This window comes from Eurosta solidaginis, chromosome 2 (genome assembly GCF_040869045.1).
Source record: "Eurosta solidaginis isolate ZX-2024a chromosome 2, ASM4086904v1, whole genome shotgun sequence".
Lineage (NCBI taxonomy): Eukaryota > Metazoa > Arthropoda > Insecta > Diptera > Tephritidae > Eurosta > Eurosta solidaginis.
This window is the reverse complement of record NC_090320.1, coordinates 295,181,976-295,206,836: the sequence shown is the minus strand read 5'-3', so window position 1 is coordinate 295,206,836 and position 24,861 is coordinate 295,181,976. Positions and strand designations below refer to the sequence as shown.

Genomic DNA, 24,861 nt, shown 5'->3' with positions numbered 1-24,861 from the left:
CACCCTAATGGCGATATCTCGAAAAGGCGTCCACCTATAGACCTAATGCCCACTCCCTCTTAAAATGCTCAGTAACACCTTTCGTTTGATACCCATATCGTACAAACATTCTAGAGTCACCCCTGGCCCACCCTAATGGCGATATCTCGAAAGGGCGTCCACCTATAGACCTAATGCCCACTCCCTCTTAAAATGCTCAGTAACACCTTTCGTTTGATGCACATATCGTACAAACACATTCTAGAGTCACCCCTGGCCCACCCTAATGGCGATATCTCGAAAAGGCGCCCACCTATAGACCTAATGCCCACTCCCTCTTAAAATGCTCAGTAACACCTCTCGTTTGATACCCATACCGTACAAACATTCTAGAGTCACCCCTGGCCCACCCTAATGGCGATATCTCGAAACGGCGTCCACCTATGGAGCTAAGGATCACTCCTTTTCAAAATACTCATTAACAGCTTTCATTTGATACCCATATCGTACAAACACATTATAGAATCACCCCTGGTCCACCTTAATGGGGACATCTCGAAAAGGCGTCCACCGATAGACCTAAGGCCCACTGCCTCTTAAAATGCTCAGTAACACCTTTCATTTGATTCCCATATCGTACAAACACATTCTAGAGACACCCCTGGTCCACCTTTATGGCGATATCTCGAAACGGCGTCCACCTATGGAACTAAGGATCACTCCTTTTCAAAATACTCATTAACAGCTTTCATTTGATACCCATATCGTACAAACAAATTCTAGAGTCAGCCCTGGTCTACCTTTATGGCGATATCCCTAAATGGCGTTCATCCATAGAACTATGGCCTATTCTCTCTTAAAATACTCTTTAATACCTTTCATTTGATACACATGTTATACAACCACATTCCAGGGTTACCCCAGATTGATTTTCCTTATTTTGTCTTCATAGCTCTCAACTGAGTATGTTATGTTCGGTTACACCCGAACTTAGCCTTCCTTACTTGTTAATATTGACTTCACCTGTGTGGTTTATTGCATCATGTGAAGAACTAATGGCGGAGAGTTGAAGTTTCAGTATGACATGTTAAGCTTTATATAGTGAGCAATACTTTCTAGAACACCAGAGTTGCAACTCTTCCAGATACAACCTGACTAAATAACAATCTGTAGATCTGGTAGTAAAGAACAAAGCATTAACAACTGCAACGAGGCTCAATGCCTCGGGGCAGCGTGAGCGCAGACCATATGGCCATAATTGTATAGCGTCATCAATTAAATGACGAAAATACTACCTGATTCCCTATCTGCGCTTCGATGGGGCTATTAAAGCCACAATAGAGGTGGATGGTTGGCGCAGGGGTGCTCAAATGGCAGACGAGGCGAAACATGTTGTCCCAGATGGTATTTTGCTGATCAAGAAATAAACAGATCCCGCAAGCTACCAGATCACTGTAGCGTTTTCCAAACGGAAGTATTAGCCGTAATTGCGGGTTGGAGGAGGAAACGATCGAGCACGTTTTTTGCTCGTGCCCTGCGCTTGCCAGGCTAATACTGTTTTCACACAGAAACTTAATGATCTCGATTAGTATGAAGGATGAAATGTCAAGCTAATAAAATTACATGCTATATGACAGACAATCATGGCGGAACGATACAAGGTGGCAGCATGGTGATATACCTACATACATAAATAAGAATTTCATGTACTTTGTTTTTGTAAATTCGATGAACAAATGTCAAAATCGTACTGCGCCGGAAGTTGATGTATCAAATCAAATAAAAAAAGGTTATAATCAGCTGTTCGATGCGGCCACCTTGTATCGTTCCGCCATGCAGACAATGACATTTTTAAGCACTGAACACACCAAAAACTAAGAAACTGAACGCTCCCAACAGAGTTGCATTGTGCTTTTGACTTCATTAGGCATTAGATTAGCTACTAATGAAATAATTATAGATTCGAATTTTGTAGGGAATATTGAGCTCAATAAGCGTCTTAATGTAGAAAACTGCCTTTATTATTCAATAAGCCGTCCGTGTGATAACAGTATAAGACTCCAGCTATAAGGAGTGATACAGCTGTCAGATCTAGAAGCAGCAAGTGGCATAGTTCCTAAAAAGCGTTTAGTATTTTTGCAAGAGGACGGAGTTATTTTATAAGATAGGTTATAGTTTATGATAGGGATTTTTCAGTTTGGTCGTTAAATAAACTTCTGGTAACACTACGGACTCATTCAACTTATGTGGGGTCCCCATGGACCAACCAGTTCAACCTAACCTAACTTCTTGTGACCTGTTAACCTTTAAGTAAAAATAAAAAATTACTTCGACGTTCAGTACAAAATTATACGTACGAGGTCCTTTTTATGAAAAATACTACAGTGTAATTGTAGCAAGAAAAAGTTATTTGTAATGACAAAATCTTTCAATTGGAAATTATTGAAGTTCTGATTGCAGCTGCTGCTCCAATATGGGGGACTGGCTGCACTGACTGCATGATTTTATAAGGCATTTGAAATCAGTAAATAAAATATGAAAGGGAAATTCATGACTTCATGACTGCAAAAAAATGTATCTTAAAAATCCAATAAAAACCAATTTTCATTTATGATTTTAATAAATAAATAATTTTAATTTTTCGTAATCGCAATATTTTGATTTTTTTTTAATAATTTTTAACACTAACTAACATTTTATTTATTTATTTATTTTATATACAGATGCATATTGAAATTGCTTAAAGCAGCTTTTTGAAAATTTCTTTTTCATACTAACATTTTTTACACATTCGTGCTAGGCTCTAATATTTTTTTTATATTTTTGTTTAATTTACAATTAAAGCCTTTGCAACAACTTGCATAACAAATTTCTTCTTGCAACATTGAAATTTTGTCCTAAATCAAGACCTCACAAGATCACACTGATCGTTGCACAGCTTCAGCTTTCGAGTCATAAGCGTACTTTGAAGAAGTTTCTTATTTTTCAATTAACTAACCCGTTTTATATACTATTCTATACATACATACATACATAAATAAACTACAACTATATACATACAGCCTCCTCATTTGCTGCTTCTGCTGCTCTCAATACCGTCGGCACGCCGTACACCACACCCACTCAGCTATCGTTGCGCGCCACAACTGTGACTGGTTTGAGTATAGGCGATATTGCCGCCGCCGCCGCCGCCGCTTGAGGCGCTAATGCGTTTGCCGTCGGTGAAATGGGCGAGTGACCAGGTGAGACGGGTTGTGCACTCAAATGATGCGAATGCGTCGCTGCACCCACTTGCAATTGCTGCTGATGCGGCGGTCCTATATGTGGCAGATGTTGAGCGTGTTGCGCATGCGTATGCGTACCAGGTGGCGGTACACCCGCGCCACCAGCTAAATGTTGCTGATGGCGTTGATGCGCCGCAATTGCTGCAGCTGCCGCGTGTTGTTGCAATAATTGCTGATATTGTAGACGTTGATACAATTCATTGGTGGCTGCTGCTGCGGCAGCCGAATGACTTTGATGTGGCATTGCACCCAACAAACGTTCCATACCGCTGCTATAGTTAGCCATAACGGAGGCTGGTGATGTGGGCGCGCCACCACCATACTGCATTGACATTGGTAGGCTGGCGGCTGCTGCAGCCGCTGCTGCTACCGCTGGACTCTTTGGCACAAAAGGATTATAACGACTGTACATGCTAGCGAGTAGGCTGGGCGCAGCAGCTGTGGCGGCAGCTTGTGGTGGATACAAAAATTGCCCAAATTGCGCATAACCGAGTGCGGGGAACATGGGACCGATAAGAGATCGTTTGAAGGCGGCTAAGCGTGAACGAGAGGCGGCTGTAGTGCGTCGACGCAGCTTGCCCGTTGAGCCGCCAATAAAGACATCTTCCGCCGAGGGATCCAGCATCCAGTAATTGCCTTTGCCCGGATCGTCGTAGTGACGTGGCACTTTTACAAAACATTTATTCAAACTCAAATTATGACGTATTGAATTCTGCCAGCCTTGTTTGTTGTCGCGGTAGTAAGGGAAATTGGTCATTATATACTCGTAGATGCCATTTAAAGTCAGCCGCTTTTCTGCACTCTGCCTGATGGCCATCATAATGAGCGCATTATAGGAATAAGGTGGCTTTTCATTGCCCTTCTTATCAGTTGTTGGCTTAGCATCTGCTGATTTTTCGCCATCACCATCGCCATCTGCTTGAGTGTCGCCATCCGCAGCATCCGCATCACAGTCCAAATCTTCTTCATCGCACTCCTCTTCACCGCCGCCATCAAACTCCAATCCACCCACATCATCATCCGCGCCTTCTAACTCACTTTCGGCGCTTTCATCTGTATGTCCCGGCGCACCAACACCGGCACGTCCGTTGCGTCTGCGGTAGTTGCGTTTTCCATTCTCCACACTATGCGCGCTGATCTCACTACATTCCGTATATGGTGGTGGTGGTGACATGCTCGTCACATCAAGATCAGACTCAACCTCAGAGAGATCATGATCTTCAGAACCGAGTGGCGAATGCGTGGCATGGAAGTCATTGGGTGGCATGCGTCGGTATTTATCGATATCATGCGGCGGTGGATAGTGTTGCTGTTGTTGTTGTTGATGCTGATGTTGTTGTTGCGCATGTAGTGCGTAATGTTGATGCTGCAGCGCTGGGTGTTGTTGCAATTGCTGTTGCAGTTGCTGGCGGTGCGTTTGATGTTGTGGAGAGTGTTGGGGTGATTGATCCTGCGTTTGATGCTGATGATCCTCCATCGTTTCGGGCAAGATGGCATTGATCGAGAAACTTGATTTAAGATGCGGTGTGCGCGCCATTTTGTATAGTAATGAATGTTGCAGCGTCGATTCGGCGAGCGTGTAAGCGGCGGTGTGCGCTGTAATCGTGGCAGGTGGTTGGGTTGAGGGATGCTGTTGTTGTTGTTGTTTAGGTTGATGATTAGTAGGCTCTTGTCGCTGTATATGATGTTGCTGATCTTGACTTTGATTTTGTTGATTATGCAAATATTGATTGAAGCTTAGGGCAAGCGCCTGATGCTCACCAATTGTGGTCGCTGGTGCAACGCCGGCAATTTTTGCCATTTTCAGGCGCTGCTTGTCGGCTATTTTGCTATGAGAATTTCTGCCAATTTTTTTTCTAAGCACGCACTAAAGCAGCGATCTACGATTGAACTAACTTTTTGTAGTCGCGCGTTTTAACATTTGCTGGTTTCCGAAACGATCGCTAACTTATTTCCGCTTAAACATTTTTTTATTATTTACTTGTAACGTAACACACTGAGCGGTGCAAAAAACTATTTTTAATTATTATTTAATATCTTTTAATGGTATTGTTTTCTCTTTTCACAATTAAATCGTTTTTTTTTTATTTTTCTTAGAAACCGCGCCAGCGACACATCCAATTTACCCCGTCGTTTATTGTAGACTAAAATTTACACCTCACCGGCGCAGCCATAAGCACGCAAAGTCAAACCAGTTTTAGCCCACATTCATGCATCGTAGGTTTGTTTGTGCATGCTCGTATTCCAATTTACAATTGTGTTGTTGTGGAGACTTCAACAACGACCGGTTCATCCACTCAGCTGTATGGCGTACTATGGCGTTGCGCTCACTATCTTCCTTTGCTTGCTCACTTTACTACCCTCATTGTATTCTCTAAATAAGTAGCCAATCAGAATTGTGGATCATAATTCTAACTGCACATTTCTTGTTTTGCTTTTAGTTTTGTTGTTGTTCGTGAATTTGCCGCTTTGCTTATGCTTTATTCGCGCTCGACCAATCGCAATAAGTTTACTTGCAGTTTTGAGAATTTTATTTATGGAGAGGCATTTTTGTTTCTTGCTGCAAGCTAATTGCATTTGACGTGACAGCTTTTTTGTTTGTTTTTATGATTGGCTTAGTTTATAAAAATATTTCCAAACATATATATGCATATATGCATTAGTGTGGGGACTTCTGCATGCACACTATGGAGCAAAAGTAAAGCTCCCAAAGTAGACTGTAAAATTACATAACGTTGGTGAAAATGCGAAAATAGCGCACTAAACGCTTCTGCCTACCCGTGTAAGAGGTGGCACACAAATTTTGGCTACTTCCGCTGAAGACTTCTATTTCGAGACTTGCTAATTCTTAATTTTTTAGAAGGAAGTTTTTCGTAATGAGACCCAAGCCCTGCGCACAGGTCAGGTAGGGGACGTAGATTTAATTTAGAAAGTGAGCCGCTTGATCCAAGACAGCAAGAAAGATTCAGTGATCTTGGCTCTCAAGCGTGTATTGGGGCCAGAATTTTTTTTATTTTTGTAGTTAGTGTAAAAGAAAAAAAACCTAAAAATTTAAAACAAAAAAAAAAAAAAAAAAAAAAAAACGGATTGGTTTTGCGTCATTTAAATAAATAAATAATTAAATGTAAGGCGCGATAACCTCCAAATTGACCGGATGGGACTTACCTACATGTTTTATGCCGACTCCGAACGGCATTTGAAAGGCAGATGAGTTTTCACAGAGAACTTTTCATGGCAGAAATACACCCGGAGCGCTTGCAAAACACTGCCGAGGGGCGACCCTGCTTAGAAAAATTTTGTTCTAATTGAAAAACCTTATTTCTAAAATTTTGATGTTGCTTTGCCCGGGGTGTGAACCCAAGGCATACGGTGTGGTAGGTGGAGCACACCACGGTGGCCGCCATTGAAACGCTTTTCTTAATATAGACCATGGTGGAATAACAAGGTGAAGTAAACCGTCAATTTTCTCGCTCTAAATTCTTTTTTGTTCTGTCCTTCGGCTATCTGAAAAATTTTCACCAATGTTGTCCCTGAAAAAGTGTTGTTTTTTGGCATTTTTCAGAATTAAAATATGCCACTTTTAGTATTTTTTTACATAAATCTATTAGGTGCGTACCGATAGACACTTGCGGGATTTAAAAACAGAAAATCATCATTTTGGTATCTTTGGTGTTGTCTTCCATAAGTAAGGCCGTGCTAAACTATGACGTTCATATTGTTGATGTTTCCATTATAAACATACATATGTATGTAATTTGCTCCAAAAAAAATTTTAATAGATTTTACTGAAGACTTTCGAGACATTTTTTTGTCATGCCTGCATCAAGAACACCAAAACCGTCGTATTACGTCCTGTTTATGTAAAAACTTCGCTAAAAAATGGATTTCTAAATATAGTTACACAAAGTTGTAACTCACTGTTGTTGTTTTACCTTAAAAATCAGACCCCTAAGATAAAAGGAACGTTACAGTTATGGATTGTAATTTAGAATATATGAATCCGGCTCTATAGGATCAGCATCTTCTGGTTCTGACATATTTTAGCAAATAATAATTTGGTAACATTAGTAATACATCATGAATTCAACTGTCAAGAGCTTTTGGGGGATCTTCTGATCAAGATATGATATATAAGAAGGGCATATGTTTTACTTCCGACTCTTAACGAAAAATTAACAAAGGAGATGGAAAGAACAAACCCGAAACACATTTAAGTGCGCAAAGTTACTACAGTTCAACTAATGGATAACACCTCTCGCTTTTATGTCTGGTTTTTCGATGAAAGCTTCAATTGCAGTTGAAGTTGAAGTCAGTTTATTTTAGACCCATTACTGAATTTTATTGTTCATCACAGGTTAAGTTTTTTATTTTTATTCGATGCCAAAAGTAATATAAGCTCGCACCGGTCCTGTGTATCCCCTTTTGAATTGGCGTTAGGTGGCACTGACATGCTGATAAAAACAGTTTCTGTAATGGCTTTCGTAGCAAGGTATTTATTTTTCTACTCCTATTTTTTCAAAGCGGGTAAAAATTTTTCCCTCTTCTGACCGTTGAAAATACATCCATACCGTTTCAGATAGCGTACATCTTCTGTTCTTTTTTTTATTTACATAACCTGGCGATTCCACCATGAATTTAGACAGGTAATTATCTTAAAATCTAAGATGTTTGTTTCCTTGGTTATAGGAATATTTTCTTAAAAATAGAGAAATTTGTATAAAAAACTAAAAAAATTAATTGTATTACTGTTACGGCCCTGGGTTTCTAGTCGAGCTCGCAACTTTACAGTCGAGTACTCTTATTCACTGACCTAATTCGTACATGTAAATACTGTCACAATCAAGAATACTTGATTGAAAAGAAATGAAGAATAAATGTTCGTCAAATGACTGAAAAGCAAAACAAAAATTAGAAGTTATTAAAATTTTCCTCAATTTAAAGAAAATAAAAAAAAAATGTTTTCCTCATTTTAGGTAAGTGTTTTTAAAATTAATTCCAGTTTAAAAATGAATAGAAGCAAAAGTAACAGGTAATTCAGATTATTTTTTTTTGTCCTTATTTTTTATGACTACCACACATTCTTTCCTCTTGAAGTTGACATGGCGATACCATCCAATGTAATATTATATCACTCGTTCTTAACTACTTTCCCATAAATCTTTATTATTGTTATTTTTGTGTTTTTTCCCCGCAAACGGTTTTTTAAGCTCCGTCTGCAAGTCCGATTGAGCTGGCAGCTTACCTCAACTTTAACTATTCTTCCAAGTCCAGTTCTTTGCGACTTCACTGGTATCGTCTTCAGCAAAAGGAAGCATGTTGGCTTATAATATTTGGACACACAGATATTGATCCACAATTTTATCTATTATCCATTTGCGATCATCACTTTACAAAAAATTAAAGCACGCCCTCGCCTAAGGGTATGGATCTCGATTTATATTAATATTGCACAATTTTGTTTTCATCGGTCTTTAAAAGGCTTCGAACCACATTCGTTGGTTTATAATTTAGTATTTGCTTTATTGTATTAGATTATAATATATCAATAAGACACAAAGTGGAAGATAACATTAATTTTCATATTTGGTTGGTGCTATCAGGTTTTATTTTAAGAGATTTTAAGCGATTCTGGACATTAAGTCTACCACTATGTGCAGAAATCATATTCCTTTCCATCAGTATCGGAAAGTCCTTTTGAGTGAAAAGTGGAGTTAGCAGTTTTTTATCGCGGCGTCGACGTTATGTTTAGAGAGCTAACAAGATAAGGATCACTTTTTGCAAAGTGCGATAGTCTAATTATTGAAAAAAGAAAACAATTTATGGAATGGTGCCAACTTTTTTCAAATTGACCATTTTCTTAATGGAATGATACCAACTTTTTTCAAATTGACCATTTTCTTAATGATATGATACCAACTTTCTTCAAATTGACCATTTTCTTAATGGAATGATGCGAACTTACTTCAAATTGACCATTTCCTTAAACTTAAATACTTTCATTGATCGCTTTCAAAACCTCGCCAATACAAGTCATCACATAATAAAGACTTTTCAGAAGAATCCTAGGAAACTAATAATAAATAAATATAAATAAATGTAAATGGCGCGATAACCTCCGAACAGACTTTTAGGCCCAGCTTCTCTTCCAATTTGCTTCGTGCTCCTTTAAGTTTTTCCCGCAAATTGGTGGGACGGGTCCTACTTGTTTTATGCAGACTCCGAACGGCATCTGCAAGGCAGATGAGTTTTCACTGAGAAGTTTTCATGGCAGAAATACACTCGGCGTGCTTACCAAATACTGCCGAGGGGCGACCCCGTTTAGAAAAATTGTCTTCTAATTGAAAAACCTTATTTCTAAAATTTTTATGTTGCTTTGCCCGGGGCGTGAACCTAGGATCTTCGGTGGTGTAGACGGAGCACGCTATAGTCACACCACGAAACTAATTATAGTCGTTAAATAATTTATACCTTTCACCATTATAACAGCTGGTTTAGGTATTTGTTTTTACTTTGTTCAGATATAAGCAAAATTTTTTATTAACACTGATATCAAGTCCGCAAGGAAGTTAACTAATACAGGATTCAAGGAATCAAGCACCGCATAAATAAAGCCAGATCGGTCTAGAAGTTCTCCTCATAACTCTTGCAAATACATGTTTTTGGTTACAAAAAACATACATTACCTCAGCTTTTAAGGTAAATGTAGGATTGTTTATTTTTCAGCATAATCAAAAACCTATCTTTTAAGAAGAACATAAAATAATAACATTTCTTTTCCAATTTGCATTGAGATGCATTTTAATTGTTCCTATAAATGTTCGGGACGAGACCGATATGTCTTATGCAGATTATGAACGAAGAAAAATTTTTGCTGAGAAGTTTTCATCGCAGAAACCACCCACCCGATTGGCGAGCTCGCTAAGGAAAACGTTTGCTAAAGTATTTTAATATTGCTTTTCATGTGACTTGAACCCAAGACCTTCGATGCGCTTTTCAAATTTGTTGTTATATTCTCATATTACATATTACATCGCAGGTAATAAAGTCGATACTTGCTTTCTTGTGCTTTTACTTTGCTCCACAGTGTAATTTATTATTCTCCTTAAGTCACATTTTTGTTGCTTATTTAGTGTGTAATTGAATTATTTTTATTTGTTGTGCTTTTGGGCGCATTGATGCATTTTGTAAGCGTTATAGCCATCACCACCACCCCATACACACATGCACCAACTGCACTAACTTTTGGAGCACCAACTGAAATGCTTTGCATTATTTGCATGCCCACATAACGTTTTATTTCTATCTCTTTTTCTCTAAGTATTTACCCTGATAGAAGCTCGCTTGCACTCTCTCCCACTGCTGCCACTCTGCGCCATTTGTTTTCGTTTTTCTCTAGTTTTTCATTTTCTCCCCATCACCCAGTACCGGTCTACTCACCTTCCTTTTGTTGCTGTTGTGACACTGCAGCTTTTATTGGTGCTCTTATTGTTCGTTGCATGTGTGGGTGAGTGTGCATCGTTACAGTAGCACTGATTGCTGTTTTTGCAACACAAAGCCCTCTGATGCTGTTCTTCGACACTTTGTTGTTGTATGTTGTATTTTTGTTTTTACGAGGCAGCGTATAAATGTTTTTGCACATTGCACCATAATTTGTTGTGTTATTTGCAAACTCACGTATCCGCTATCGAAAACACTCAGCTGACAAGGAGGCGTTGGCGTTGCTGTTGTTTCAACATTCATTGTTTGTGTAATTTGTGAATCGCATTGGTACTGGTGGTGGCGTTTGTGGTGATGTAATCGACGATAAGATTTGAATATTTATGGTGGATTTATGTTATTTGGATTTGGTTTAATGCTTACCTACGTTGATTGGAGCAAAACTTGGGATGCTTATTTATGAGGGGGGAAATTTTGTATATTAATGGGGATTTTGCGTGGCTTACTTAGGCTTTAAATTTATTTTACTGAAAATTTGATTACGGTTTGGCAAATATTAATTAAACGATTAATAATATAATTTAAACTTATTCGATAGTCAATAAAGTCAACTAAGTAAAAATTCCTCTTTTTAAACGGGTTTCTTTAGCTTGACTTGACAGGCCGTTGTTTACGAATTTTGTAATTAAAATTTAAGTAACTTCCCGATAAGTTACAAGCTTGAAACTTGGAATATAGTTCAGAACCTGATGAAAATGCAATTAGAAGAAAACAATACTCGGATAGGTGGTGCATGGATCGAAATATTTCAAAAAATCGTTTTTGTAGTCCGAATTGGTTCATATTTGGAACACATAATACATTTATGAATAGGAAGCGACCTATGAAAAAACTCGCCGCTAGGTGGGGCAAGAAACGATATATTCAAAAAATTTTATTTGTGGTACGATTTGGCTCATATTTGGAACACATGTTACATGCGAGGTTCCAGGGGGCGGGGACTTTTTTTTGTATTGACTGTAATAAAGTAGCTTTTTTACGTTATTATCACATATATTTAAAAAAAAAGTTGCACCGTCATCGAGATGGTTGGGCTACTTTCTCATTGGTGATAGCTTCCACAAAATATCGAATCAATATCCGAAAAAGTGCCATCATAAAACTTCTTTGTTACAAGAAGAAATAAATTAAGAAAAACATTAAAATTCTTGTGGTACACCCAGTGGCGTAGCAATGGGAGGTGGCGGGAGCGGGCCGCACCGGGTGTCACCTTTTTTGGGGTGACACCCACCCGGTCTCTCAACTTTAAGAACAATATACAAACAAAAAAAATCGCTAGCACAAAAATTTCTTTTTCTAGGATTCCCACATTAGCTCAGCTCTATGTATAATTCGGGGATTTCCGCAAAAGAATCTGACGCTGTCTTGTGGAATTCCCCGTCCCAAACTCGCGATCTTTGCCGTCTCAGTTGCAACATTTCTCATTTGTTTCGTGAAGTGCGTTCGTTGTGTTTGGTTGGCGTGAATTGTTAAATTGTCTCTTCAAGATGTAGCTTCATTGTGCGAGATCGTATAAATACTGAAGAACTGAAATTAGCTCCATCTAAATTTACTGATTTTCATGATGAGGTCTCAGAAATCGAATTAGTCTTGGAGATACCAAGACTGCGAAGACATTTAAAACCCCCTAATGTTATGGTTACTGAGTGGGTGTCTCTAGATTTTTTTAAGTTTATTGAAGAATGGGATTTTACAGAATCTCTTCATAATCTTATGATTGCACTGAAATTGTTTATGACGGTCTGCGTGTCCGTAGCTTCATGTGAGAGAGGTTTCAGTAAATTAAATTAATAAAAAAACTATTTGGGGGCAACAATGACCCAATCGCGGCTTAGCAATCTTGGTATACTAGCCATCGAACACGAGGCAATATAAAATATAAATTTCGATGAAGTAATTGTTGAGTTTGCAGTTGTCAAAGCTAGAAAGAAGAAATTTTAATTGTATAACAATTCCTTTTCTGTCTTAGTTGTTATTGTGTTTTGTTATTTCTTCAATATTATAAATAATAAATGATCCATGACCTTTATCATATACAATTTATTGCTTTTTACTTTCGATGGGGTGACACCACCAACTTCCGCACCGGGTGCCACCCAAGGTAGCTACGCCACTGGGTACACCGCTGAAAATTTCCCAAAGAAGTTATATGAAATGCCGTAGTTCACAAAAATGAAATTAAACGAAACAGCAAATTTGCTGCAATTATGAGATTGTCAGCAGCAAGCTTAATGTGGTTCGAAATTTTAGACTTATTTTTCAGTTAAATTTCAAATATGTATACACCGAATAAAACCCCTTAGTCAATTTAGAGTTTTTAGATTTAGGTTAGTTTGAATAACTGCTTAATCGGATGCAGAGAAGTACACTCATTAGTCACACTAACAGTGCTGCAATTTATGCAATTTTTTAAATAAATTTAACCGAAGGCTTCGACTATTTTAGAATCAACAACGGCCGAATCAGTTTAGAACGCGTTCAAAAGGTCAGCAAAGGTGGTGCCTTTTTGCCTCTTTGTAGGATATCTTAATGTGACAATTTAAAGCACTGCAACGGGACAGAATTGGAACTTGTGCCGTTTCATCATGCAACAGTTCCATGCTTGTTTGCAACTAGTGCGATTAGCAGGAGGGTTTGAAAGAAAAGAGTGTGTGAGGGTTAACATGGAGACGATGCGAGTACAAGGAAGTATACGAACAACATCTAATTATCAGACTATTCTAGATGAGTACGAACGATCCGAACCTCACTACGGCTTAGACCTTTTTTATTTCTGTCACCAATATATGTATGTATGAGTGTAGTGTGACAGAAAACGAAAAACTGCATCATGCATTCAATAATTAAACCGAATAAAAAAAAACACTATATGCATTGTTTGGTACTTTTGCAATGATTTAACAATTTATTAAATCTACCACACGTCGAAAATATGTGTCACGTATGTATGTACAAATAAAAGTTTGTTGTTAAAATTTCTTTATGCGATTTTTTTATTCATTTTCTGTGGGCGTGCTTTTGCTGTCATCGCTGGCATCCATTGCGGTAATAATAAAAGAGCGAACAGCTGCCGCAAACTCGCACCACATCAAAAACAAAAAAAAGCCAATACTTGGGCAATGTTTTTGATTTACGCTCGTGCGCTGCATTAAACGCACAATAAAAATATTACCCATACATTGCCGCTGAAATCTATGTATCAAAGAGAAAAGATAATGCATATACTCATCTACCAGCGCACACGAAAACCACAAAAACAAAAACTGAATTTGTTGCGTCCATTTTTATTTCACGCAGATGTTTTCTATTTTCTGCTATTGTTTGGCTACAATTGGATTTTTTCAATTTAATTCTCCACATTTCCCCCATTTGTTTTTGTTTATTTGTGTAGGTATGTGTATGCTTTTGTTGCTGTTGCTCTTTTTACCGCAAACACAAACGTTTTACCTGCACTGCCAACCACAAAGTATCCATAGCACGCATGTGGCTGCTGGAGTCGTGCTCTGCTTTGGACGCCATGTTGTTGGGTGGGGAGTTCGTAAATGTACGAGTGGTGTAAAGAAGTATTTAATTGGTTACGCTCATTTGGCTAGCGCAACGGTTTAAGTTACGAGCTCTAACGTATGTATGCACGAGAGAGCTACATATATTTGGTTGGTGATATTGGAGCGTGTTTTGGAGAGTTCATGGCAGTGGTGCAAAATGGCATGACACATTCAATACGATTTGGGGTTGTAGGCTACAATCTCAGTGCTCATTTGGGTTGGTAAAGCAAAGGCGCATGAAGTCAAAATCAAATTGCAAAATAATTAGCACTTCTGCGAAACTACGCAATCATTTGAGTCAAACCTTTCTCAGGCTTTTGCCTGCATGTATTAATTTATTCTCATCAAAAGTATGATTTCGGTTGTATATGTGTTCAGGGCATTTTGAAATTAAACAGTTTTTGTTAGTTAAACCGAATAAGTGGCCCAGTCGCACAATGGGCCAAGTGTGCAAAAAATGGTATATGAAAAAAAAAGATACAATTTTTTTTATTTTTAAACGAAAAAACAGTGGTGTTTTCAAAAAAATTTATATTTTTATGACTACTTTATTACATCCTTTATATTAGGTCGGTTGAATGTTTGTCCGCTTTTCATACAAATCTTGCAATCGATTTTTAAGTAACTTCTTATTGAGATACAAACGTGAAACTTTACACATATGTAGGTTAGAACACCGTGACAATGCAACAAAAGGAAAAAAATGCGTTAGGTGGCGCACGAATTGGAGTAATTAGATAAGCATTTGAAAATTTTGGAACCAGCTTTTAAGTAACTTCTCAATGAGCTAGAGACTTGAAATTTCAAACTTAATTCAGAGGTCGATGACAACCGATGACACGATACAAAAAGATTTGCTAGGGGGCGCACGGGATGAGATATTTAGAAAAATCGTACGACACGGAGGGAATTTTGCCTCCGGTATTTGCTGGGTATCAGGCAGCTAAATGTACAGAAAATTATCCGCCGCTTCAATGCAGGAAGAGAAATATAGCTGGAAGTTACACTGTGGATCCAAGGTCTCATATGTGATTTGAGCGAAGGAGGGAAACACCCACTGAATATATACCCCATCGTCTGATCTTACTACAAGAGGAAATTTCCTCACTTATACTTTTGATTTAAAGCTTCATATCTGAAACGGCTGACGGAGCTCGGCTGATGTACCGAAAATGTTCACCTCATTACCCTTACCAACACTCAGAAAAAGACTTCTGCCGATTGAAGAAAAATTGGAATGAAATGGCACTTAAGACATTCTTTCTCATACGCATGGCCAAATTTCTTCAAAATGAGGAAAAATTCCTCAAAATGTGACATTTTGGCCATGCGAATGAGGAAGAATTTCTTAAGTGCCATTTCATTCCCATTTTTCTTCAATCGGAAGAAGTGTTGTCTGAGTGAATGTAGAAAGGGCAGGTAAATTAAAAGAAACGCTTATACGTCTAAAGTCTCATAGGTACTCGTTACCAGCGATGATGGGGTAGATGCTCTTAAAATATTCCGCTTTTCATATTGCTCATGGTAGGACGTGCAGTAAAGCCATTACTAACACTTCTTACTTAAAGCTTCATAGCTCATTTTATCGAACACACTGCAAACGTATCGAAAATGCTCCGTCATATCATGAAATTGAAAAGTCCACTAAACTCAGATGTTACACTGCTGTCCCAAAACCTCTTTCCTAGTTGGGAAAAGAGGCGCCCAAAATGCTTCGCTCCTCATCCCAAACACGTCCAATAGGGCAGCAAAGTCAACAATTAGACATCTGACCCAAAGCCATCTGTAGTCCTAGAGCCTAATATGTGATTATAGCGAAAGCAGGACAGACAGAAACAAAAATGTGCAACCAAAGTCATGTAAGAACGAGCGCTAAAAAGCCCAACCTGCGAGATGAGTATTCGACTGTACTCCGGACTGACTAACGGAGATTTTATTTGCCTTTTACAAGAGACATGTCATATCACGGTTATATTCTAATAGGTAATTAGCTACCTAGAAATTATATTAGACTTTTGATGCGACACCAGGAAAGAGATTACATCGGAATTTGGCAGAGCTTCCGGCACTAAAGACATGCTTATGCATTTTATTGTGCTGAAATGAGTTATTAAAGATGACCGTCGACTTCACTGAAGCTGACCGTCCTCATTCCAATAATACACGCTCTTTAGTGTACGGTAAACTTTTATTTCAATAATGCCCCTATAAACTATGAAGCCCGACATAGATAGTAGATACAACAGCAACATTTATAGCAAAAACAAACCCAACATCTTTACCCGGATACATAAAGCAAAGAATTCCTATGTACTCCAATTAGTACTCTCCAAGATTTACTAAACTTAATATTTATTTGTTTGTCTACAGTCGCCATCTTTAAATATAGATCAAGAATGGGTTTACATACAACACACATACATATCTACAGAGTTCCTCAATGAAGGCATGCAAATCCTTTCGAGTCTTAATCCTTTCGTTCTTTGTTTACATGTGTTTACATTGAAACACACTGCCAAACAGTAGCCAATTTTAACAAATTGGCCTTACCTACCGCTCTGCCGCTGTCGACAAAACCAAAATAGTTGCATTTGCTCATATAAGAAAGGTAAGACAACTTTTGGTGCTTGCAAAATGAAACATTTCTTGAAATATTAACAAACTAACAAATATGAGTATTGGTACTATGCCTCTAACGATGCTAAGTATAGGGTTGTACATTTTGAGTATTCGAAAACAGAAATGGCTAAGTGTGAAATTCATTTTTAATAATTTATTCTTACAAGCTATATTCGGAAGGAGTAGTGATAAAGTGCAATTGTACAACTTCATTTTACATTTAATTCATAAACTTATTATGTGAAGCTCCAAAGCAGTATCAAAATCTAATTTTTCCCTTCTTCTGCTCTGTTGCTTTATCCCCAAAGACACTGCGAATTTTTAGGTATTAGCGTCTTTTGGTACTAGTAAAACTTCCGCGGACATGTTTTTTTGGCCTCTGTATTCTGCGGATCTGTGCAATTTAGTCGTTTTACGACAAACATGCCTTACCACGGGTAAGTCCTTAAGCCGCGCTCTCCACTACTAACTGGACTTAGTTTTTTGTCCCTGGAGATACAAAGTCGTTGCTACTTTCGCGCTGGATTCATCAAAAGGAAAATGCCCTACGTTGGTCGTCGTTTTTACATCGTGTGTAAAAGCTTGGCTTTCACACGCGCTACCATTTCAAAGGCCAAAAAAACATGAAAAAATCAACATTAGAAAAACAATACCGACGCAAAATGCAAAACTTGTAAAATTCTGAAAAAGTTGCAAATAACTGTTATAAAATTTGATAAAACTTTCATTTAAATTTTTTATTTTGAAAACTACGCAAAAAATGCCGCAATAATGATCCACATTTTTTTTAAAGTAGAGAGTTCTTGGACTAGATATCTCAAGAAGAAAGAACTTAATTTCGAGTCCATGTTTCATCACAACCTGTTTATATTGCGGTCTTTTGTTTGTCACAGTTAACAACATTTCAAAAACTTTCATGGCTATTGGGTGTATTAAGTTTTTCGAGTTGGAACAGTTACCATGAAATAGGGGTTTACGCCGATCACTATATCGGCGTGGGCGGCGCGCCGGTGTACGCTGGTGTACGCTGGTGTTCTTGCTTTAAAACGCTTTTTTCTATTTAAAAAATAATATTTAGGAAAGGTTTTGTTTGTATATATTTAAGGGAATCAACGTATTGGCGATTTCGGAAAGATCCGGGGTTTTTGCCCCAAAGTCTCGCGGATCGTTCAAAAAATTTCAAGAGCAGCTCGTTGCGGAGGAACTGTCCTTCATTCACTTACTCCAGGGAGGCTCCAACTTATCCCCGGTCTAAGGGACTGGTAATGCTGCGTCTGCCGAAAAAAATTGAGGTACTTCAAATAGTCACACTTTTGTCTGTATATCTCGTACAAAACGTAGTTTCACCGAAGAAGAGGTTCTGGTCTAACTTCCTTAAGTTATTTGTCACCCCTTGCTGGTCACGCACAAAGGCGACTTACGGTTGCTATTAATGGTCTTTTAATACTCATGGGCCAGTTTTAACGATGTGCACCAACGCTGGCCTATTGTTAGTCGCGCCAAAGAGGCATCTAGTTTTTTCGGCTATTTTAAGAGCTATAATTCCCGAAGTGCGAACAGTAGCAATCCTGTCCACCACCAGTCGCTACCACGCATCCTGGCCCTCATACAACATGCCAGCACAGAAGCTATAGGACTGCGACTTCGAACTCATACCTTTGTGAACGTCAGTAGAAACTCTATGTATAGCTCCGAATACTTTCTAACGGATTTTTTTAACGCGCTATACTGTCGAGCACTACCAGAGAAACACCTTGAAACGTTAGGGAGTGGCTATTCGGCCAAGGATGCCGCCCTCGAAATCATAAGCAATCCAAGTGGATATTATTGCATAACTCATGGGTGAAAATTGTATAATCCTACATAATTTAAATTTTACAAGGACCCTGGATACCTTTTTTTTTAATGTAGACCAAAGTTTGCAGACGTTTGTGTTCACAACATTGATTTCAATAGTCTTCGTTAAATCAAAACGATATTTTAGAATGAAAGTTGACCGAAAAATGATAACTGCTGTTTTCCGGCCTTATGATATAAGAGCTCATTATGGATGACCACGTGGCTGCAGTTTTCAGACTCTTTCGACTATCCACTACGTTACGACACACCGTCATTATTTCGACTGTCTTGTGAAAGCTTTTGCTTCACCACCGTGAGTGTTCTTGCGAAGGACAAAGCCTCACCTGGTAAATATATGTGCCTACGTTTTCACATTTGTAAAAGGAGGCGAAACGTGTGGGTGATATTTAAACTTGGTTGATAGGCTAGAATCACTGTGATTCACTCCCATAAACGTTGGGATAGGGCCGCCAACTTTAGGAAATGTGAAAACGGGAGACTAGGTTGTTGAATGATGAATTGTGAAAATCAAAATTAACACATCGGACGCTATTCTAAAGTTTCGCAAATAAACAACAGATGTTTGAGTATAAGGCCAAGTGATTTTTCAAACCCTTCTATCTTCAACTTATGTATGAGGTGATAATCATTTCAAAGGGGAGTTTAAACCCCTGGGCCTTCCAAAAGATTTCGCATAACTGATTTCGCTTATTATTCCCAATCGGAATATAGAATGTTTGTTTTTTTCGGCTAACTTGCTTTTTTACCAATAGAAGGCAATTTGAAAACATGTTCGACTTGGGTCATTTTATTTGAATTCATTGTTCCTTCTTAATGTTTTTTTAAAAATTATGCAAAGTGTGCATTTAAATTTTTTACATAATTTTTCTTTTAGTGTTTTGTCTTAATAAATTGGTGAATTTGGTGATGCAAAATCCGTGTTAAGCGGGCATTGAAAGCGCCTGTTTTTTTAAATTACTTTTGAACAGGTAGAAAGAGTTACTTTACGCAATTGGATTCTTATAACTGGCAGTGATGCGCATCCGTTGATAGCCCTTTCGACCATATCCGTCCAATTTTCGACATGAACAATAAATGGCCTAGACAGTCTTAAATGAGTAAAAAATATAGTACCGCGCCGGACGCCACCGCCGCCGCCGCCGCCGCGCCGATATTTTTGACATTCGGCGGCGGCGTGCAAAAAAAGACGAAAATCGGCGGCGTATATCTCTACCATGAAAGGCCCCTTAGTTGTTGAAATCAAAATGAATAACCCTATACTTTCCATATCCAAACAAGAACAAAAAAAAAAAAAATAAATAAATAAAACGCTTATCTAGCGTAGGTGTGCGACTTAAGTAGTGTTTGCAAATTGCTAACAAGGACATGAACAAAAGGTGAAAGGATTAAAATAGCAAGGCAACAACATAAGTAAAAGGATATAAATTAAGAGAAAGGTTGCGCTGCATTAGCAACAACACCGACAGAGACATACAAACACGTTTGGTGAGCTGAACATATTGAGCTAATAAAAACAATAACAAAGTTATACAACGTAAGCTCCTTCAAGGAAGTAAATCTCATATTTACAACCATAACAACAAGAACAACACGTAAGTAAGGAGTAATTAAAAAGACAAAAGATAAACTTCTAATCGCCGACACGGATATGCGTAAATATTTGTATGACAATAACACACACACACACACATACCAACGCAAAAACATACTCCAAATATGGCATATGAATATTTTTGATCGCCGTAGCAATGCAAATTTAACCCTTTCGCCTTTCATTTTGCGTGACGACGACAATTCGTAGGTGCGAACAAAAGGAACGGGTTAAATTTGCTGGAATATCTGCGATTTTTGAATTTTAAACGCTGCTTTTACGCTCAACCTTCAATGCAAAATGCAGCAAACGCCTTACAAATATTTATGGGGGCGTTTCAAGCCGTTCGCGTTGCGGCTGACTGCGCTGCTCTAGTGAAAGGGTTAAACGAAAGGATTGAGGAAGTGCATAAATAAATCTTTCGCGTTTGTTACAGATTTGTCGTAATCTCTTTTATATTTTATTAGTTTTTATTTTTCCGCGGAATATGCATTCGCGTATTACTTAAAACAATTCATTGCCTCTACTCCACTTATCCACCAAGCGAAAGAGTTAAATGAAAGGGTTAAGCGCAGAAAGGAAGTCAATGCAGCAAATTTTCGTACTTTTTATATACAAACAAACAAAAGAACGCGAATCGTTTCACTGACTCCATTGCCTTTTGTAAATCTTCAACTGAACTTTGAATATGTTTGTGTGTGTGTATGTGTAAAAGTGTATTTTGGTATTGAGGTAATTGGCCAAATTTCAGTGAAAACACGCTATCACGTTGTCGCTTTGTTGCTCATTTCCGCTGCTGACCAGGACCGTTGTTCAAAAGGGGTATTAGTTCTGTAGAGGACTTAGATTTGTTTGTTTTTGTTGCGTTGTTACAGTTTTCATCATAGATTGGTGCTACTAATGAAGAAGTATCTACATATGTCGTTGTTGTTGTTATTGTATTGCTTCCACTCGTTTTGGTGCGCCAAAGTTGTCATAAAGAAAGCGTTTTTCTTCTTCCATATGCCGGGGAAAGTTTTATAATATTTAGAGATAGATATCTGAAATAGAAGCTTTAAACTTGGCATATTGAGAAGGATATCGTGGTACAGTGAAATTCCCCATTAGGGACAGTCCTTATAACCGGACAGCTCCAATAATCGGACAGATTTTGGGCACACAGGTTTTTCATTAATTTTTTCATACAAAGATCATCGTAATAAGACAAAACTGCCATCCCTGTTGACCGGTTACAAGCCTCAACACATTTACAACGCAGATGAAAGTGGCTTTTTCTTTCGTGCCTTACCTGATAAAACCCTCGCCCCTAAGTCCGAAAAATGCGGGGGCGGTAAACTATCAAAGGAAAGACTCACAATTTTGTTCTGTGCTAACATGGCTGGAGATAAGGAGTGCAATGTACAATGTACTTAATCGATATAAGTATGCCAAATATTTAAATCAGTCTAATATGCTACCCTGATACAAATATAGTCTAAGGGCCTCATTCTCTATTACGAAACGAACGTTCGTTTCGCCTCAGAGACGAATCGCTAGTGTATTTGCACTATCTTAAACGATGGTAACGTATCATTTCACAATTGCTTTTGCTTTACTATTTGGCATAAAGTAAAAAACGTAAAGGCCGAACGAAAATCATAGAGAATACCATTGCTAGACGAACTCGTTTAGAGGCGAATCTTTCGTCTCAGCTATCGTTCGCAATACAGAATGAAGCCCTAAATGTTCATCAACACATAAATATGCATTTGATAATGATTGCTGACATAGCAAGTCACACGATTTAATACAGGTGTGTGTACAACACACAACCAAACAAATTTGAATTCCAGCAAATTTGCAAACATTGCATTTCCCACAGAAGTCACAGCTCAACACAGATGTGTAGGTACATACATATTTTGTATCGAGTTGTATGTAGGTATGTAAGTATGTATGCTTACGATAGGTATGCATGTAAGTATGTATGCTTAAATGTAAATATGTATGTAAGAATATGTTTAGAATATATTAATATAAATAAGCGGAAATATTTGAATAAAGAGACATTCAGAATTCGCTCACTGATGTCAAAACTCATTTACCTGCATTTATTCTTTTATAGTATATGTATTGATATATAATACTAAAGCATACAAATATTCGTTACTTCCAAAAATTTCTTAAATAAACTATGTACAATATAATTTATATGTGTGGTATATATTTTGTGACTTCATCCCTTATAAGCGGACATCTCCCATAGCCGGACAAAAACACTGCGATGGTGAGTGTCCGGTTATAAGGAATTTCACTGTATATGACTTTTGCAATTAAAATCATCTCTTTTCTAGCATGGTGGACACAAAATTTATGCGTCAAACTTTGATCTTTAACATCATGGAGTAATAAAAAGCTACGTGTCAAAATTTCCATAAAATCGGGGCGCTTCTAATTCTCCCGCCGATAACAAACCGATAACATTTCTATAACAAATCGATCACTAATCGATTACATGCGCAATGTCCATATCTCCTCCAAAGCTGTTGTTGTCAAAAACAAACCCCTAACACTTCGATTCTTAATCAATAAACCGCTGCGAAATCGTCAATAACGTAACAAATCGATAGCTTGAAATGAACTCTTTGGCAACAGTTTTTTCGATTATAAATCGATAAAAATCATTTAACTCGTCGATAAAAAATCAGCGCCTTGAAATAACAAATCAATAGCAAACCTATAACTCGTGGATAACAGTTCTTTACGATAATAAACCGATAACACTGCCATAATAGCAGATAACAACACAATAATTCGTCAATATCGGCCATTACCGATAACATGTCGATGGAGCTCTTCTCGATTAGTGCCAAAGTTCTAACGAAACAACCTTAAAATTATCATGACATGGTTCCGAAAAAGCCTTGAGGAAGTTCCCACATAGTTCCAAAATAGTTCAGATATATTCTATAATCTAGGTATTGGTTCCATCGTCGCCGTTTTTGCTCTTACATGAGTTTGCCCGAACTCAAAAGCTCGCAATTTTTTAGGTAAAATTTGCGAACGCAATTCCTTGGCTAGCAGCTCAAGCTCCTCGCACTCGCGCCTTTCTTCCACCTATTTCTCGTTCTCCAAATGCGTCTCGCTTCCCGGTCACACGCATCTTTCTTTTTTTCGGTTGCAAGGCAGCATTCTTCATCGTGCCAGCGTTATTCCGTAGTAGGCGGTAATCAACTTTCCCTCGTATTTTGGCTGCGATGAGATAGTTAACATAGTCGATGGTAGGTCTTCGAATCGTGAACACATCGAAAATACTGAACGCATGTCATTCGTCTTTCACAACGGGGACGAACTGCTTGCATGTATTTCGGTCGGGGGACAGTCATGTGGCTTGACGAATATTTTTATGCATGTACTTCTTGCTGGATACAACCGACGAAGTTGATCAGCCTCACTCTGACGTTAAAGTCGCATGGCGTTTATATCATGGCGGGGGCAGCGCTTGCAAGTGAGTTCTAAGCGGTCGTTTTTCATCTCATCATCCTTCTCATCCGTCAGTATATGGGCGAAGGTGCAAGAGATATCAAAGCGTTTCGCTTTTATGTAGATAGCGGCGAACGACAATACTTGACGACATAGTCTGTCTTCAACCACGACTCCGACATCGAAACGTCGCTTATTTTCATAACCACTCTAGTAAACTACACAGGTTTCTATGGTTTTCCTTCCTTCACGGGATATCAACCAGCATCTGCACCAATCCCATTTTAGCAACGGACATTCCATGTCCATGCTCTCAAATCATAGTCCTTTAAAAACGTATGCAATCGTCGTCATAAAGGATTGTTTTTTATACGACCCTTGTTTTTTTTTTTATTGGAGTGTGGTCTTATGTGGTGGGTTCCAAGTTCAACAACGCGCTCAGAAAGGATAAAGGTATTACTTGCACGTTTGTACAGCGAATCTCTTGATCCAAGAGAGACGCCCACGCACCTTATGGCAGCTCCTAGCTTCATATATGAGGCCCAGCTTGCCCTGAAACCGATTATATCGGAGTGGCCTAGCCAGACGGATAGATGTTCATTGGTTTCCCAGATAATACTTGGCCGCCATTTCTACACATAGCTTTGCCCTTCTTTGCGTTTTGATGTGTCCTAAAGAGCAATTTTTAAAAATAGGCCAATGGTAACCGCTCAGAAATGTCAGCAACTTCAAATGAGCCTCCGTTGTTTTCGTGTATGTTAGAAAGCTTCCAAGTTTAGCGCTTAAATATCCCTAGACTTAATTCCTTGTAACATTTCATAACAGTAAATTGTCTCGGAGGGTCTTTGGGGAGAATAGTCGTAACGATGCCTCCACTTGCACTTTTCTCATGCAAGCTGGGATACACATGTACAATCTAGGCACTCTCCATGAAGAGGTCTAACCTTTAGCGGGTTAGGGGGCCTAGAATATACCGCGGTAAGTATGCCTGTCGTAAGAGGTGACTAAAATACCAAATTGATTC

General features: G+C 38.4%; 1 protein-coding gene across 1 annotated transcript; it reads right to left on the bottom strand.

The window, feature by feature from the left end:
* Positions 1-2,674: 2,674 nt before the first annotated feature.
* slp2 (sloppy paired 2) lies at positions 2,675-5,369 on the bottom strand. The gene has a single exon (XM_067770120.1). The coding sequence runs from the start codon at positions 5,062-5,064 to the stop codon at positions 3,103-3,105; it is 1,962 nt and encodes a 653-aa protein (XP_067626221.1). The 5' UTR covers positions 5,065-5,369; the 3' UTR covers positions 2,675-3,102.
* Between the last annotated feature and the right edge of the window lie 19,492 nt (positions 5,370-24,861).